Here is a 16,576-nt window from a genome sequence, read left to right as displayed (position 1 = left end):
TCAGCAGGACTCACCCCCAAATCTAGTACACTGAGCAGTGATATGAACTCTTCTGATGGTAGAGCAGAGGGGCCACAATGCATGGTCAAGCACGGAGGTGAGGGAAGGCTCCACAGGCCGAGGAGATGCAGTCAGGCCCTGTGTCTGAAGCTATTATATCCACGGCTGTCTATTACTTCGACCCTAGGCAGGAACCTTCAGATTAAATTATAAATGAAAGCGGTGCTGTTACCAGCTAAATTAAGTTCCTGAGGCCTGAGCTCTGAGACTCTCTACAGCAGAAGAACAAATGGCTGACACATCCCAGGGCCAGCTTTACACCTCCTGCTCTTCATAAAAAATGTACCAACCACCAAACATCATTTAAAAATTCTGGGTTTAGCACTTGAAATTCTGCTGCATGTTTTGCCAGCGAAAACTCAATGTAGTGACATCTGTGGTCATCTAATAAAAACCATCTCGTGGAATAACTAACTTGTATCAGCCACCAGGGGCTACCTAAGCCTCATGAAATAATCCCGCTGTTTTCCGTTGTCTGTACTTGTTTTGCTGGCTTGGTTTTTTCAGCCTTCCTCTGAAAGTGAGCAGGATACTCCCAACATGACTTCCGTTACTTCCATGTTTTTAGTCACCCTGGCCAACACTGCTGGAAATTGTCATTTATCCAGTGGCAAGAATGGCCAGTGACTTCCTAAGCAACAGGATCCAGCACCAAATTCAGAATGCGTATTATTTCACGAGTCCTCAGTCTCATGGCACACGCTCACTATTTTGGCAAATGCAGAAAAAAGGACAGAACGCGTCTAACGAGGCGCACGGCAGGCACGCAGAGCGCAGCAGTGTGAACGCTGCTGTTACATGCTGCTTCCAACTATCTTCAAGCAAGCACTGTCACACTGTTTGCTCCCACGAATGTCATTCCAAAGCTCCCCCTTTTCAGCAGGTCCAAACACCTACTTTTCATCTAAAACTAAGCACAGATCAGTTGCAGCCCTTTCACAAGCTATTGTGACAGGCCAACAGATATACTCATGTGTGTGGATATTTTGGTTGTTGGTTTAAAATCCTGTTTATCCTGGAAAATGTTATCAAAGTATTGTTTTATATATAGTTTTTGTATGTTGGGACTTGCATGCATTCATCTGGTACACATGTCGTGGTTTAGCCCCAGCCGGCAACTAAGCACCACGCAGCCGCTCGCTCACTCCCCCTCCTGCAGTGGGACGGGGAAGAGAATTGGGAAAAAACTCGTGGGTTGAGATAAACACGGTTTAATAGGACAGAAAGAAAGAAGGAAACAACAATGATAATACCAACACAGGAATGTACAAGAACAAGTGATGCCCAATACAGCAATTGCTCACCACCCCGCGATCGACAGCCCGTCCCCGAGCAGCGATTTCCGCCCCCCGGCCAACTCCAGTTTATGTACTGGGCATGACGTCGTATGGTAGGGAATATCTCTTTGGCCAGTCTGGGGCAGCTGTCCCGGCTGTGTCCCCTCCCAGCTCCCCGTGCCCCCCCAGCCTGCTCGCTGGCAGGCCAGCACAAGAAGCTGGACTGTCCTTGACTGCTCAGCAACAACCCAAAACATCAGCCCATTATCAACAGTTTCTCATCCCAAATCCAAAACACAGTCTCACACTAGCTTCTGTGAAGAAAACCAGCTCTATCCTGGCTGAAACCAGGACAACACAGTAGATGGATTCACAGACTATGTATGTGGTCTACGTAGACTATCTAGGCTTTCCACCCAAACCATATGGAATATGCCTGCTCTTTTATTTGGAAGACAGTTCCTTCTGTGAATTCAAATATGCACCAGGGCAGAGTTAAGGACCTGTACTGCAACGCCCCTGGTTTGAAAGTTTAACTTTGTAGTCCTGACAGCTTGTTAACAGGTTTCCAACTGTACAAGACACAAGCCTGAACGAAGTAGAAAAGGCTGATGGCTCCTTGGCTACCTGGTGCTGAGTTCCAGACCCACTGACTGTAATCCAGCGCCTTTATTTCAGGTGGCATCAGCATTGAGATAAGGTCACTCACATAGAGGAATCATATATGAGATCTAAAATGCCTGAAAAACAGTTTCTAATAAATGAAATACATAAACATAAATATGAATATATATGCATGCAGATGCCTCTCCCATGAACTTTACATTGATCCTAGTCTACTATTTCAGATTTTCAGGGAAGATGAAACAGTGCAATTTCATTGAGCTTGGAAAATGGAAACATCAAATGTAGTTTGGATTGCTACAAATATAACTTACACTCTCCCCATGGAAATCCAAAATACTTACTACCGAGAAACACCACAAAAAATCATATCAAAGCACTTCTGTGTATTTAAAATACAACTTTCCAGCTCTGTGCCATGGAACTTGTGGCTTGCTCATTGTGATCAAAATCCTAAATCAGAGAGGAAAGTTTCACAATGCTGTGTTGTGCTATTTAATCTTGCCTTTAGAGAAAAATCAATCATCAGTCCTTTCTGGTTACTGCTCTCGAAATGTGCAACAATTGCTGCTTTTCATTCACTTATTAGGAATACCTTTGTATATCATAATAGGTATATATTTTACCTGCTATGTTACTAACTTGTGGGTCATATTTGACACAGGCGTAGTAGTTCATTTTAGGAACACTCAAGAAAGGCTGGCTAGGGTGAATGCAAGACTCTTCACTCATGAGTGAGACACAACTAAACCCCCATCCAGCCACCCTTCATGTGGAGTTAAAGATGCTTTCTCATAATTTCTGCTAATTTATAAGAAGACATGTTACACCACACATCACAAATACACTGCTATAATGGTACTCAAAACCTTCCTTTGCCTACCCTCCCAAGGACTTTTCCTGGGGCAGAATAAAATGAAAACAGTATTTGACTCAATCTCATTATTTGCTTTTCAGGATTTGAACTTACTCAACTTCGACAAATTAAGACAAATTTTGTTTTTGCTCTCTCTTTTAAAAGTTTGCATTTTAGATATAATAAACCTGCCATGGTTTTGTAGATCTTAATACCCATCTGGAATTACCTCCTCTGTCTTTAGTTTGCTAGTACAAAAAAAACCTACTGGGAAGCCCAGGTGTATGACTATACCATATGCTCAAGCCCACAGACTGGAGGAAAATCAAGACAGTCTGGTTTTACGCACACAGAAGCCTTCAGAAACTGATGCAAAATGGAGTCAGGTGACCACATTTCTCAAAGTCTGACCTGGTTTAAAAGCAGAGCTGAAATCCATGCCATCTATTTCACAAAATCCTGTGAAATTAAACATATGTGAGAAATTCCACAGCGCTAAGTTTATGGGTTTACAGGAGCAGAGCTAAGGGGTGGAGTATTAGAGCTGGATCGCTCTCTCCTACTGCCCAGGAGGATTTCTATCACTAGATCAGCAGTGATGCTTTGGCCTGTCTCCAACTGCACATTTCCACAGCAGCCTCGCTGGACTAAGCAAAGGCTTCAAGCTTCCCAAATGCAGAGGCACTGAGTAACCGCCTCTCTGCAGATCCCTCTTCCATGTCCAAATACCCAAACTCGGTTAGTTTCAGCCTGCACTGTGCTCTCTCCATATGAACAGACACTGCTTCCATAGCACAAAAGGTACCACAGCAAATTCCTAGGGCAACAAGAAAAAAACGCAGCAAAAAATTTAAAACAAATTCAAAAGAGTTGGACTTAATGATCCTGCTCTGTCTGGCATTAGTTTACATTTCGGTAAAATAGTGCCAAATTAGAAGAGAAGCATTTTAAACTGATCTTAATCATTATATGCTCACTTTATGCACAAAGTAAGGAGGTTACTTAATTACCTTTCAAAGTTTTCCTGTATATTTCCTTGCTCTGAAACCCTTTATTTCTTTTCTGCTTCTCTTTGCCCCTGCCACCAGCTTTCCCACAGGGAATATGCATCTCTTACCAAAGAAGATTAAACAGGGAGATATAAATCCAGCAAAATGTGACATGCATGTGAAAGACGGAATATAAACAAATTATAGAATCAACCTGCTCACAGAGAATGATGGATTTCAATTCCTCTATTTAACTTGCAAAATGAAGGGGAAAATTTCCAACTGCTTTAAAAACTAGAGGTATATTGGTTCCAGCTGCCACTAACCCTCCTTTTCTGTAGTAAGGCCATCAAGCAGGATGAAACAATACAGTATTTTGACATTAGATACTGAACAGCTGCACCCCATTTTCAAAGGCAACCAACTATAGCAGTACACCTAAGCTGCACCAGGAATCAAGGATGAGGATCAAATTATAAGTTTCTGGGCAGCCTGCACGACAGTGCTTCTGAGAACAGAACAACAATACAAATACTTGGTTTTGCTCAAATTTGTTTTCTAGTAGACCTCAAAGCTATGCAATTTATCTCTATATGCTCCCTGGTTCCCTTGTCGCCCAGAGTGGTACCCCACAGCACTCTTCTGACATTGGGCAATCATCTGCATAAAAAACCTGAAAAAAACCTGCAGTTAAAAGTTGTTGGTCTTGAACAGAAGCTATAAAGGATTCCCAGAATTTTGTGGTTTTAGGCAGAATGGCACTGAAACCCACTGATTTTCTAGACATGTATAAGAATGTAATAACTACACTACTGGCCCGACAAAAGGTTCTCCTAGTGTCATATCTTGCTATCCTACAAGGAAAGCCTCCTCCAAAGGAGCAAGTAAATGATGATACTTCTCCTCACACGGCATTCCAGCGTCCCTCTGTCCATATTTCAAGGACTTCCCAAGCCAGAGGAAGTTTATCTTCAGCTCCCATGAAGAGGCTACCCCTTGAATACAAGTACCACATAATCTGTATACATATAGAAATCAGGAGTTCCCAGCAGATCAAGATTTTGTCACTCATGGAGAACCGTGAACCACATCCATGAATAGTCTGACGGCACTGGGAATGCCAGATTGTGTTCCTATGATAACTGATCTGCAGGCAAAGACTGGTCATGGATTTGTAGACATCCAAAAGCAAAATGAAATCCTGCTGCTTCAAGTGGTCTGCCAGAAGTCCAAAAATCTTGGGAAATGTTCAAATTCAAGTACAAGGCAGTATGTCCAAGTGATTAAACAGCACATGGAAATAGTTTTTGCACACACATATCTGTATACATTATCTATACACACAAGACTTATGGTAACCCTCCTAGCTATGTGCAGAAGACATGCACTTCAATAAAAAAGCCTAACTTATTTTTCAATTTAAAACCAAATTCTGTCCTTGTAACTTTAGAGAAAGAGACTCCATCACTTTAAATATTCAGAATTTACTTTTGTAGTAAACATACTAATAGCAAAGCATGGAATTTGGAGCAGGCTGTGGAAGGGGGTTCTTAACAATGTTTTTGGAGAACTCCAGAAAAACCTCCCTTTTGTAAGACTACTTAACAAGTCACCAGTAAGGCTATGACTTACTCTCCCAAAGACAACACAATTGTATCAAATGTGCCTTTAGTTTACTCAGAACCCACCAGAGAGAAATATAGCTAAGATATCAGGGTTAAATTTTCCATTAATCTCATTTCCTCTTTGGCTAGGCAGCTGAAATTTGGATTCATAGTGTATTCAGATTTCTGGCTCCATATCCTGCAAAGCAGTTACTGGGCTGGTTTCATTCATTAGGCTGTTCAGCTATCATCAATCACTCCTTAGATTTCACCCACGGTAAAACCAGACAAATCCCCCTGCTGAATTCAAGGCCAGTTTTTTCATGCACTTTGCCACGCATCTGACCAGCAGTTCAGAGGTACATACTTGAACTGTCAGTAACTACAGAGCACACAACCAAACCATGCTGAGGCAAGGACAGTACCATCAACAAGACTGGCAAAGGAACTGTTTAAAGACAATATTCTTTAAACTCTTCACTCCCATCAGTTTTGAGATGAGTCCCCGTTTGGTAGTACCTTCAGCTAATGCTACCTCCACGCTTGCTGCCTGCTCCTTTCAGAATGATTAGCTTTTGTAGGGACACAATACAGGATGCACATCAGTCTTTTAACAGTATCTTCAAAACCTACTTCTACTGGAGTCATGTATCAAACAGTGCTCTTTGACACAGCCTTTCAGGCCTCATACTCTCCCACTGACACAAAAAAATCTATTATTAATTTAAATGTCCTGGGAGCTGACTACCAGCAATCCAAGAATAAAATGCGTGTTTTTCTGGTTCCAAAGTTGGTGTTAATATTTTTGCTCCTTAGTGTTCTGCCGCTGAAGTTCTTTTTTCTTTTTTTCTTTCTTTTTTTTTTTTTTCCAGTGGAGATGTCATCTGCATTCCACAAACGTGAAAGGTCCAGTTCCCTTGTGCTAGGAATGAAGTTGCACATTTTGGCAGCTCTAGGGACCATTCTGCTGTCATTCGTGGTCCCAATCTTCACCTTCCACAACCTCAGGTACCTGCAGAACTGTACCAGCTGTCAGCCTGATTCACACACATCTTGAAATCAAATAATTTTTCTGTTATACTTTTCAGACAGGATTACATTTGCATGAGGCTCAACTTCACAGCAACAGCTGATGTCACATTTCACAAATGTGAAATCGTATCTTAGGTGAACTACCCAAAACCACACAAGAGAGTAAATGTGACCTGCAGCCAGCCTATGTGCTCACCTCATCTTGCTCTCAGTTCTGAGCCACAGGCTCCAGGTTCCTAAAGGAAGCCACATCCCAGCCTGTAACTCGCTAATCTGCCTCCTGATGAGACACTGAGTCCAAGCCTTTCACCACCTTCCCAACAGTCAGAGGTTACGACACGCATCTCATGCTCAGACTGAACACCACTCTCCACCAATTTAATATAGACTAACTTCATTTTCCACAAATTACTATGTTGCAAAATACAGATTAATTATTCATATAACTACTCTGAAGTCTCCCCAAGACACTTTTACCTATGTAAAAGGCGCTTCTTTTACTTGGCATACAGTAAAAAAAACCAGAGTTTTGCAGCACGGAGTAGAGAAAAAAGTTTGATGATAATGATAAAGGACTAAGATGATGATCACTTTTCCATGCTCACTGAATATGCAGGTTTCCCTGCAGAAGGAAATCCAATTAAAACATGCCATTTTACCAGGCTAGCCGTATTGATGTAATTCACTGTGAGGCCAAATTCAGGATCTAATGGCTACATCTTACATTGTTGACCCAAAAGTCTTTTTGTAACAATGTTTTTGCCATCTACAAAGTGTTGAAGAGGCGAGAGGTATATTAAACATTTGACTGTTTTCCCACAGTGTTTGTGCAGATTCTCTTACTCTGGAGATCACAGACCAGTTGTTTTGGTGTTGAATAGAAATATCACAGACACAGGTCATTAAAAATTCTATTCACTCTACATTCTGAACTTAGTGTTTACACCCACCAATAGCCATCACATCCACCACAGACAACTTTGAATTGCTAGTGTGTTATCTTCACACCATCCAACAATCCTCACAAGATCCTTCACCAAAAATTTCAACAGTTCAACAAATGAAACAGAAAATCACAACCACCCTCATCCTTAAGCTCCATCTGGACATGATATGATATCCTTATGTGCATCACTTGGAGGGACAGCTTCATCATCCTTCTGCCGATCTGCGAACGGCTACAATTTCTGACAACCAAGTCACTTCCACATTATTTGCTGAAGTATCTTTATGTATCTATAGGTATGTATGGGGGTGTGTGTGCTTGCTCCTACATTTATGTACACACAAAGTCTAAACTTTTAACTTTCAAACTAGCTGCCTGCCGTAGTAGCTCTTGCATGGGGAACACGCACTCACTGCTCCATAGCTGGACTGTACCTGGGCACACCTTCTTTTTCCCCAGACAACTACAGTGATTTTGACACAGCTGACAGAGCTTGTGGTATTGCACTCACCCTGGGCGGGACAGTCTGCAGGGCTGTGATATAGTTCTCCAGAGCAATGCGGCGACGGTCATTCAGCATGGCTTCCACCCGTGCCATATGAGTCTCCACCAGCTGTTGTCTTTCATTTGCTGCTTCTTGTTCCAGTGATTCCACTTTCTCCTGGAAATGCTGAAAAAAAATCCATCACAACAGGAACAGCGACCAGCAGACGTGAACACTACAGTCCGCAAATCACCAAAATCTTTCCCCATGTCAGTCCAGCTTGGCTCCCAGGAACTCAGCACTGAACGCACCTTTTACTGATTTCAGTGGGAACCACTGATGCCCTGTATCCAACATCTGGCCATATTTTGTTAATCTAATCAAATATTCCTGACGTGATCAGCACAACCACCACCAGTGAATCCTTCATTTGCCCCCTGAGACAGTGGTTCAGCGCTACAGAATTGTGCCTAGAGGAGAGTGGAGTTTGGCAAGCATACGCACCCTGCCATCATGAGTCATCAGCATGACTTCATGAGCAAATCTACATGGAGGGAGGGTGGAATTCCAACCTGAACAGAGTCACTGTAATTTCTTATAAACTGTCCACCACGAAGAAAAATTGAGCCCGAACTTATTCCAATAAAGGAAAAGATTTACCGGGTAAAACGCACAGAGAGAAAAGCTGTGGGATCTAATGTATGATGCAATCTAGTTCTGAACATTACCTTCTTAATAGTTTTGCATTGAAATAATTCTAGCAATACTGAATAATACCTGACATAGCCACAGTGGGATTCAAGGAGTGTCTGGCCTGTCAAAATTTTTGAATTATAGTATAATTTTGGATAAAATAATTTTTGGCTGAGGGTTTCTTTCAGATAAAACTAATGGCGATTTCATCCTTAAATCACATTTTCCATCTCTGCTTTGAGCTTAGGTCCTGCAGTTTATATTAGTTTATCACGGCCTAAATTTTGAAAGGGGCCTGTGGGAACTGGGTTTTCAGTTCTCACTGAAGGCAAATCAATTCAAACGGAATTCTACCCCTCCACGCAGTCATGAGCGATGGCCTGCACTGCTGTTCCAGGGACTGGCTGCAAAGTACAGAGACACCCAGCAGCCACTAACAGCTGGAAACAAAAATAGCAACAGCAAGAGCAGACAATAACATTAGATCCCCACAGAAATAGGTTTTAAAACTACATCGCACCCAGCATTCCTTGTATTTTAACTGTGGCCCCAGTAGGTAAGGTTGTGGTTGTGTTTTCCTTTACCTGGATAACAGCTTTCTTGTCAGCCTTTGGTAAGTTCTTTGCTTGGCGTTCTGCCTCTTCCCACTCTCTCATGACCTAACAAACAAAACAAGGAGCGTGACTTTCATATTTTTCTCTCTTCTCTCAGGGCTTAGCAACAGCCAAGCACCGCAGCTCTGGCAGTCACCTCTTTATATTCCTCTCCTCCTTTTATCTCTATTAAAAAAGCGGTTACAACATTTAACAAAGGTAGGATCCTGTTATTAAATTAAACAAAGGCGGTACTTCTGTGTCTGAACATCGTGCCAAGCTCTCACAACTCCGCTGTGAAGCAGCACAGCCGTTAACCAGCTCTCAAGCGAAGGAACTGGAGGTCTCTATGAGTGAACACACCAACCCTTTTCCAACTCGGACAGAAAGGAAACTGCTTCCATCTATTGTACATCCTTGGTCAAAATGAGTCAATTTCAACTCGTTCTAATTGACACTTTTTTTGGTACCACAAAGATTTTTATATTTATTCGGACTACATCGCTGGCCTTTGAGTAGGACAGATCAAGAATGACATGCAATTTGTGCTAGTCTGTCCAGAAATAGGCATCCAATGCTTCAAGAACTAAGTATATTTAGATCTCAAGTACAACGCTGACAGAAAAATGATGTAGGAGAACTTTCAGTACCACTCCTTTCAGCAATGTGAGAGGCCACCTCCTCCTGTCACACAGGGCAGTATTTCAATAGTCAGGGAACGAGTTATTCTTAACTTGCTGCCCAGGGTATCTGAAACCTTCTTGTGATCTTACTTAGGGACTTTACTCATTTCACACCCAGACGGCAATCTCCTCAGAAAACACATTTTATGCAGGAACAATTGCTCTCACTGAATGCAGTGCACACAAATAAGTGATTTATTTATTTGCCGGATTAGCACAATGTCAGGAGAAGACAGAAGAAACTTAGAAGCAGTTACTCAAAATGTGCATCTCCTTTCCTTCCTTTCTCACCAGAAAACACACTTCATGCTTTCATACCATTTAATAGGAGGAGTCAAACATACCCCTTCCAAAGGGGATTTTGGAAAACCTCAGAGTCCGCATGCATGACTGAAATTTTACGAAGACCAATACGAAAGGCAGGACAAATCAGATCCACTGTGTTTCATGTCTGCAAGTGGAACCTCAACCACTCAGCTCCTGTCTCAGGCTCCCCAGTTTTCCCACATGCTGGACATTGCTAATCAGGCTCTTGATGGACAGACTGGAGAGCACTGGTGGTGCCTCAGGGTATCTGGGTTGAGCCTGTGCCTCTGAAAAAAACAACAAAACCAAAACCAAACCTGGGCTCAAAGGAGACTTTTACAAGTTCCAGTCCTTGAAATGTAGTCCCTTCTCGGTCCTATATAGGGTTGTAGACCCTAACGATTAATCAGCATGCAGACACCTGCACCCAAGACTGACTCAACATAGGAAAATTTGTTGTCAAGTTTTCATCTTCCTTTTGACCCAAAGTCTGAGAATATATTTCAAGGCAGCCATACATCTCTCATAGTAAAACCAGATCAACTTACTATCAGTGAAATTATTTACCTGTGAGATTCTGGCCTCAGTAACAGCCCAAGGCAGTGGAGACACGTATTTTGGGAAGCTAATGTGACACTGAAAACTTTATGGGAAACTGTTTTGTCTGTTTCTAGGCTTCAGCAGGGAAATGGTTAGCAGTTGTAAGCACAGACCTGAAGTCAAGTACTTAGAGAGCAGAGTCTTAGCTTGAAGTGTAAGCTGAATCTTAAGTCCCAAGAATTGTAATATGACCTATATAAACTGGCAGCCTAGAAGTACCTCTTCAATTTACATTATCTTCTCATCAGACAAATATGCATTGATGTGCAAATCACAGCCAATAGGAACCCAAAATTTACAAGGAGACATTGAAATTAATTTGCAAGGGGTTGTAGTAAGCAGCTGACAACAGAGAACACGATGTTCTGACAACAGAACACTGAAGTTACAGGTTGCCCCACCACCAGTTACTTTCCCAGTACTCGGGCACAGGAGATTTTACCGCTTCTCTGCCAAAGCAGGACTAGAGGACATGAACTGACACCACAATTTAGAGCACCGTGGTGTGTTCTGGAAAAAACATATTAACGCTCAGAGTGCTGCTGTGTATGAAGTGCACATCAAGTATTCATCTCTTGATTGTATGCTTAGGCCATAAGATCATGGTGGCCAAGAAAACTTAATTCATCTATGTAGGTATCACCTTTCTAAGGACCTGAAATGTCACTGGTGCCAGGATATGAACGTTACAGAAGGCCCAGAAATTATGGCATTAATTCAACTCATAAACTACAATGATGTTCAAGTTTGAGCATTGGCTTAGGTTGGCAACTTTATGATTTTCTTCTCCCTCCTCTCCTTTTATGTCTTCAAATCACATCTCTGACATCTGCTTAATACTCTTCTTCACTCTGAATGAGCAGTTGATAGGTTTTCAGAACATCAGTTCCCTTGCCATCTTTATCTCCCAAACTAACCCCCTGCTAATCCATATGATGAAAACAAGTATTGTGGGTAACGTGATAAGGAGACCTTTGGCTAGACCAGGTCCCTCTGTCCGTTTTATTTCTCTAAACCTTTTAAGGCATGGAAGGGAGGATGATAAACTGACAGCCTAGACAGCTAGTTGGGAGGGATGTGAATTACAAGCTTCAGAGTTTAGCTCTGGTGTAATGAGAGCGAATGGCTTGTGGAAAAAAAAACAGAATGACATGGCTGTTTGCAGAAACAATATTCAATGTAAAGACTGCAGAAGCTGTGCTTTGACTGCCAATTTTTGCAACTGAGCAGACTTCAGTGGTTGAAAGCATCTCAATGTATAATGCTAACTAACTGAAGATACAGCTGCCCTACAGCCATCTATGGGCAGTTATGCCACCACCCAGAGGAAACTTCTGCTCTCCCGAAGGTCACCGCTTGAGAAAATTAGGAGTGACTATGAAATATGCCGTAGCACACTGTAGGAAACTGAAGAGCAAGAAGGGGAAAAAGAATTCCCCCGATATGCATGTGCAGAGAAAGGCTGAACTTGGCCTCTGTGCCCTTCTCCTTGACTGAAAGCAGAGACCTATCAAAGCCACAGAGGTTTATTGGCTCTTCAAGGCTTGGCGGCTTTGTGCAGGGAAAATGACAACTTCTAGTTGAGATTTAAGAAGCAAGCCATTTCAAAGTCAAACTTTTTCAGAACTTGGGACTTAGTGCCTGGAGACTTCTTTTGAAATTGGGCTGTAGGGGACAGCAAGAGGGAATAAGGAAGTAGAGAAAATGTCATTCATTATTAAAAGAGATGCTAAGTACAAAAAAATCTCATTGAACTGAAAACAGCAGAGCTCACTCCCATTTTTTACACTGCAGCACAGGAGCATAGCTGCATGAGAATAACTTATGACAGACATTTGGGTTACAGCAATCAGACCAGCAGAGGTGCTTGCTGCAGGTTTGCCTAGTTAAAAGGTTGAAGTCATGCCAGTAAGATGCCTACCTTTGTCAAGGGCTTTTGTTCCACACTTAAGACTTGACCCATTTTCTACATCATGAAACCTCTCCAAAAAGCCCTGATTGTAACTGAGGGGGGTACTCCTATTAAGCTGACAGTTGGTTTTAAGGAAGGCAAGAGCCCTCCCACACACAATAATAGAGATGGTGGGATCTAGGGAATACAGACACCAGGATTACTTAACATCTTTGTTGCAGACATGGACAGCAGGATTGAGTGCACCCTCAGCAAGATTGCAGATGACACCAAACTGAGTGATGTGGTTGATATTCTAGAGGGGATGCCATAGATTCTAGGGATGCCATCCAGAAGCACCTTGACAGGCTTGAGAGGTGGGCCTGAGAGAACCTCAGGACAAGTATAAGCTCCTGCACCTGGGTTGGGGCAATGAGTGGCATGCCTGAACACAGCCTTGAGGACAAGTACTTGGGGGTACGCATCATGAACGCAGCCTTGAGGACAAGTACTTGGGGGTACTGGTGGTTGAAAAACTGAACATGAGCCGGCAATGTGTGCTCATAGCCCAGAAGGCCAACCGTATCCTGGGATGCATCAAAAGAATTGTGGTCAGCAGGTCGAGGAGGTGATTTTCCCCTTATACCTGGCTCTCATGAGATCCCACCTGGAGTACTGCGTCCAGTGCTGGGGCCTCCAGCATAAGAAAGACATGGACCTGTTGGAGTGGGTCCAGAGGAGGGCCATGAAGATGATTGGGGGCTGGAGCACCTCCCCTTTGAGGACAGGCTAAGAAGAGTTGTGGTCATTTAGCCTAAGGAGGAGAAGGCTCTGGGGAGACCTTATCGCAGCCTACCAGTCCTTAAAGGTGGCCTACAAGAAAGCTAGAGAGGGATTTTTTACAAGGGCATGAAATGATAGGATGAGGGGTAACAGTTTTAAATTGAAAGAAGGTAGATTTAGATTAGACATTAGGAAGAAATTCTTCACTGTGAGGGTGGTGAGACACTACAAAAGGTTGCCCAGAGAAGCTGTGGATGCCCCATCCCTGGAAGTGTTCAAGGCCAGGCTGGTTGAGACTTTGAGCAACCTGGTCTAGTGGCAGGTGTCCCTGCCCATGGCAGTAGGGTTGGAACTAGGGGATCTTTAAAGTCACTTGCAAGCTAAACCATTCTGTGATTCTATGGTGCCACTGGCACTAAAAATCAGCTGAATGTGTCTCCAGGCTGTTGGAACTAGTGGCATGCAATAATAAAAAAAAAACCCAACAAAACCATCTTGAACAAAACACCAGCCCTGTTCAGGCTGGTTGAGGAGGACTGCAGTATTTTCAGATGTTTGCTTTGGAAATGAACTTCCAAGAAGCAAGACTATTTTAGGAGACAAGGTATCATTAAGTTCCTATCGTAAGTACTGTACACGCTATGATTCCTAAAATATTGTAAACAGCCAGAGGAAGAGTAAATTTAAGACATAAGGATGTCACAAGATGTTTGAAGATAGAAATGTATAAATATACTGCTCCCTTGAGTAAGGTTCAATGTTTTGTTCCACTAGGCTATTTAGCAGCAACTATTTAAGTGAGGGAGCTGTACAGGAATTAAGAAACTGGAAAGAGGAAAAGGAAAATTGTACCAAAATAGGAAACAAGAACCATGGTATCCTGCAATCACTTAGCATAATCTCTCCCTGTTATATGTCAGAGAATAGCAAACATTTAAAGGTTACACATGCATTGCTGAATGGCTATCCTGTTTGCATGGGAAAGTAGCTTTGCTGTTATTTGGAGTTGCATTAATAATTCTTGGGAAAAGCTTAAAATTGTACGTTAATGTAATTCTCTTTACAATACTGCCTAGGAAAGTTTATAAGCCTTGCTGCTCCAACTGTAATGCAGATGTAAAGGCGGAAAAACCTTCATGGTCTGTAGTCTAAAGGGACGGACACTTAAGAGCAGAAGGGATTAAAACAGTCTGAACCAGAGGTGCACCAGTTCATCATACAAAAAGAGCACAGACTCCCCTGGTAAGAGAGTCTTTCAGGAGCTGTGAACTATCAACCGACACAGCCACCGACAGAAGCTGGGTCTCTGCCTGTGTGAATATGTTTATGCAAGAAAAAAAGAAACACGAGTTGTCAGAATTTCATCGTAAACAAAGGGAAATCTCAGAAAGAAGATATACAGAATATCTGCACTCACCCTGATGATGTGTTTTGATTAAAATATTTAGTTTCGATTTAATTTTTTTCAGTATAAACTTTCCTACTCCTTAGATGATTATGTTTTATACACGAACTAGAATACATACGAATTTTTTATTAGTTAATTGGCTGCTGCAAAGTGTGCATCAAAGCAAGTACTGTTTCACAACTAGCTGCTTTATTGAATGAAATAAATATATGTGTTTAGTGAACAAGCTGATTTATTTCAGGTTATGACATTTATCAAGATTAAAGAATGACCTGATCATGTTCCAAAACCACTGATCATTTCCTCTTTAATAGAGGAAAATGGGCATTTCTGCTCTTATATAAGGCCCCATTTCTCAGCTCTGAAAGAACTGGACTTTGAGTTACAGTTTGAGTTAAAAAAAAAAATATGTTCGGTGCTGCTGGAGGACTGAGCTAGTGACTCTCACTCACTAACTTTTTTTTTTAACAGAAAAACTTTGACAGCAAAAGCTTACAAAGTTAATTTATTTAGTGTTGTTTCCAATATAAAAAATTAACTTGAAGTTGTTACTCGTTAAGTTAAATATATATTAAGAACACACCTGATTTTAAAGAAAATGTAAAAAGCAATTTTCAAACAAACTGCTAGAAAAACAGATCAGCAATATGGAACACAGACATACCCCATTTCATGTGAGGAAACACAGAATGGTAAACTAGCTGGCTTTTCAACTTCTCTATAAGATCTCGGAGTTTTTAAACATTTGAAACGTTAACTGGCAGAGGCTAGCTCAATGCTGTACAAGGTATTACTCACAGAAGGGCAAACTCATTTTTAAAAACTTACGTTAACTCCCTTTTTGAAAGCTCTGCAGGGGTTCTGCATACTTCAAGATGTATGGACTTTAAGCGGTGATTTCATTAGCAGCTTAAGCAAAATAAAGATCAAAGATCTTTCTTTCTTGATGTACTACCGTGCTGCTGTTTCCCAGGTCTGATTTAGCTTGCTGAACTGGCCAGAGTTGGTTATTTTACCTTTTTTTTTTTAATTGGAAAGAGTAGCATAGCAGTGAGATGAGGGAGCTGACCTGTCTCCCCCGGCAGCTGTACGCTCATTAGCGCTGACAGAAAGGGTGGCCGGGAGTGTGCTAACGAGGGCAGAGCACACACAGCGCCAGCGTGATCTTCAGTCAAACCCTTGAACCACAGCCTTCATTTATGAGGTTGCCCCAAATGCGCATGATAAAACATGCAGTGCATTTACCCACAAGTTTTCAGATGCTATGGTTCAGTGCTTTCCCCAATTAGTTAATTTTGATGGCCTCAAGCACCGACTTTGTACAGTCTCTCTGTACGACGTTTTCCGGGCGCCTGCGTATGTTTCTACAAACAGAATCACAGAATCAATCATTAAGGTTGGAAAAGACTTTTAAGATCATGAAGTCCAACCATCAAGCCAATACCACCATGACCGCTAAACCATGTCCCGAAGTGCCACGTCCACAGAAAAAAAATCGGCTTTACTGAAAACAGAAAATATACAGTTCACCCAAACGCTGCCCTTAATTACTCAGCTTAACCTTGACACTACATATGGGATTTTAGAGGCAAACCTGAAACCACACTGAGAATCTGAGGACTGTTTCAGGGAAACCTGCCTTTTGCACTGACTGTCCTTTGCCTTCAGAACAGCCGCCCTGCGCCGTTTGCTAAATGAGGATACTTCAAGAAGGGGGAGGTAGGAACGCGGCAACGGCTGCACGACT

The 16,576-nt window shown here is 42.2% G+C and overlaps 1 protein-coding gene across 6 annotated transcripts in view; it reads right to left on the bottom strand.

The window, feature by feature from the left end:
* The window catches only part of APP (amyloid beta (A4) precursor protein), a 182,739-nt gene that overhangs the window by 53,566 nt on the left and 112,597 nt on the right, over nt 1–16,576 (bottom strand). For all 6 annotated transcript variants that reach the window (XM_010297079.1, XM_010297077.1, XM_010297078.1 and 3 more), the window contains 2 exons: nt 9,150–9,224; nt 7,900–8,058 (listed from right to left, as the gene is read on the bottom strand). In XM_010297079.1, coding sequence (XP_010295381.1) covers nt 7,900–8,058; nt 9,150–9,224 — 234 coding nt within the window. The remainder of the gene's footprint in view (nt 1–7,899; nt 8,059–9,149; nt 9,225–16,576) is intronic.

Source organism: Phaethon lepturus, unplaced genomic scaffold (genome assembly GCF_000687285.1).
Source record: "Phaethon lepturus isolate BGI_N335 unplaced genomic scaffold, ASM68728v1 scaffold8941, whole genome shotgun sequence".
In the NCBI taxonomy this organism is placed as follows: domain Eukaryota; kingdom Metazoa; phylum Chordata; class Aves; order Phaethontiformes; family Phaethontidae; genus Phaethon; species Phaethon lepturus.
This window is presented reverse-complemented; position numbering and strand designations above follow the sequence as displayed.